Here is a 349-nt window from a genome sequence, read left to right on the forward strand (position 1 = left end):
CGGCAGCGGCGCCCACGGGCGGCAGCGGCGCCCACGGGCGGCAGCGGCGGGGGGCTGGCGGGGGGCTGGCGGGACGCGGCGCCCCCGGCTCTATGACACACTGTAGCTGTTGTAGTAGGCGGCCGTGGCGTCCGCCAGGACGGAGATGAGGCTGGTCTCGGAGGGGCCCGTGGGCGCGCCCTGGGAGGCCGCCGCGTGCCCACCGAGGGCCAGGGTCCCCGCGGCAGCGTCCGGGTGGCCGGGCGTGTTCAAGTACTGGTCGAACTCGTCGCGATCCATGTCCCCCAGGAGTTCCGCCTGGCTCAGCTGATCCAGGGCGTCGAAGCCGGGCGGCTCGGGGGGCGGGGAG

At 76.5% G+C, this 349-nt stretch overlaps 1 protein-coding gene across 1 annotated transcript in view; it reads right to left on the reverse strand.

The window, feature by feature from the left end:
* Positions 1 to 90: 90 nt before the first annotated feature.
* The window catches only part of SOX7 (SRY-box 7), a 1,036-nt gene continuing 777 nt past the window's right edge, over positions 91 to 349 (reverse strand). Inside the window, exon 3 of the mRNA XM_008052076.2 lies at positions 91 to 347. Within this exon, the coding sequence (XP_008050267.2) occupies positions 91 to 347 (257 nt within the window). The remainder of the gene's footprint in view (positions 348 to 349) is intronic.

This window comes from Carlito syrichta, unplaced genomic scaffold, assembly GCF_000164805.1.
Source record: "Carlito syrichta isolate Samal-C Ts95f unplaced genomic scaffold, Tarsius_syrichta-2.0.1 Scaffold255597, whole genome shotgun sequence".
In the NCBI taxonomy this organism is placed as follows: domain Eukaryota; kingdom Metazoa; phylum Chordata; class Mammalia; order Primates; family Tarsiidae; genus Carlito; species Carlito syrichta.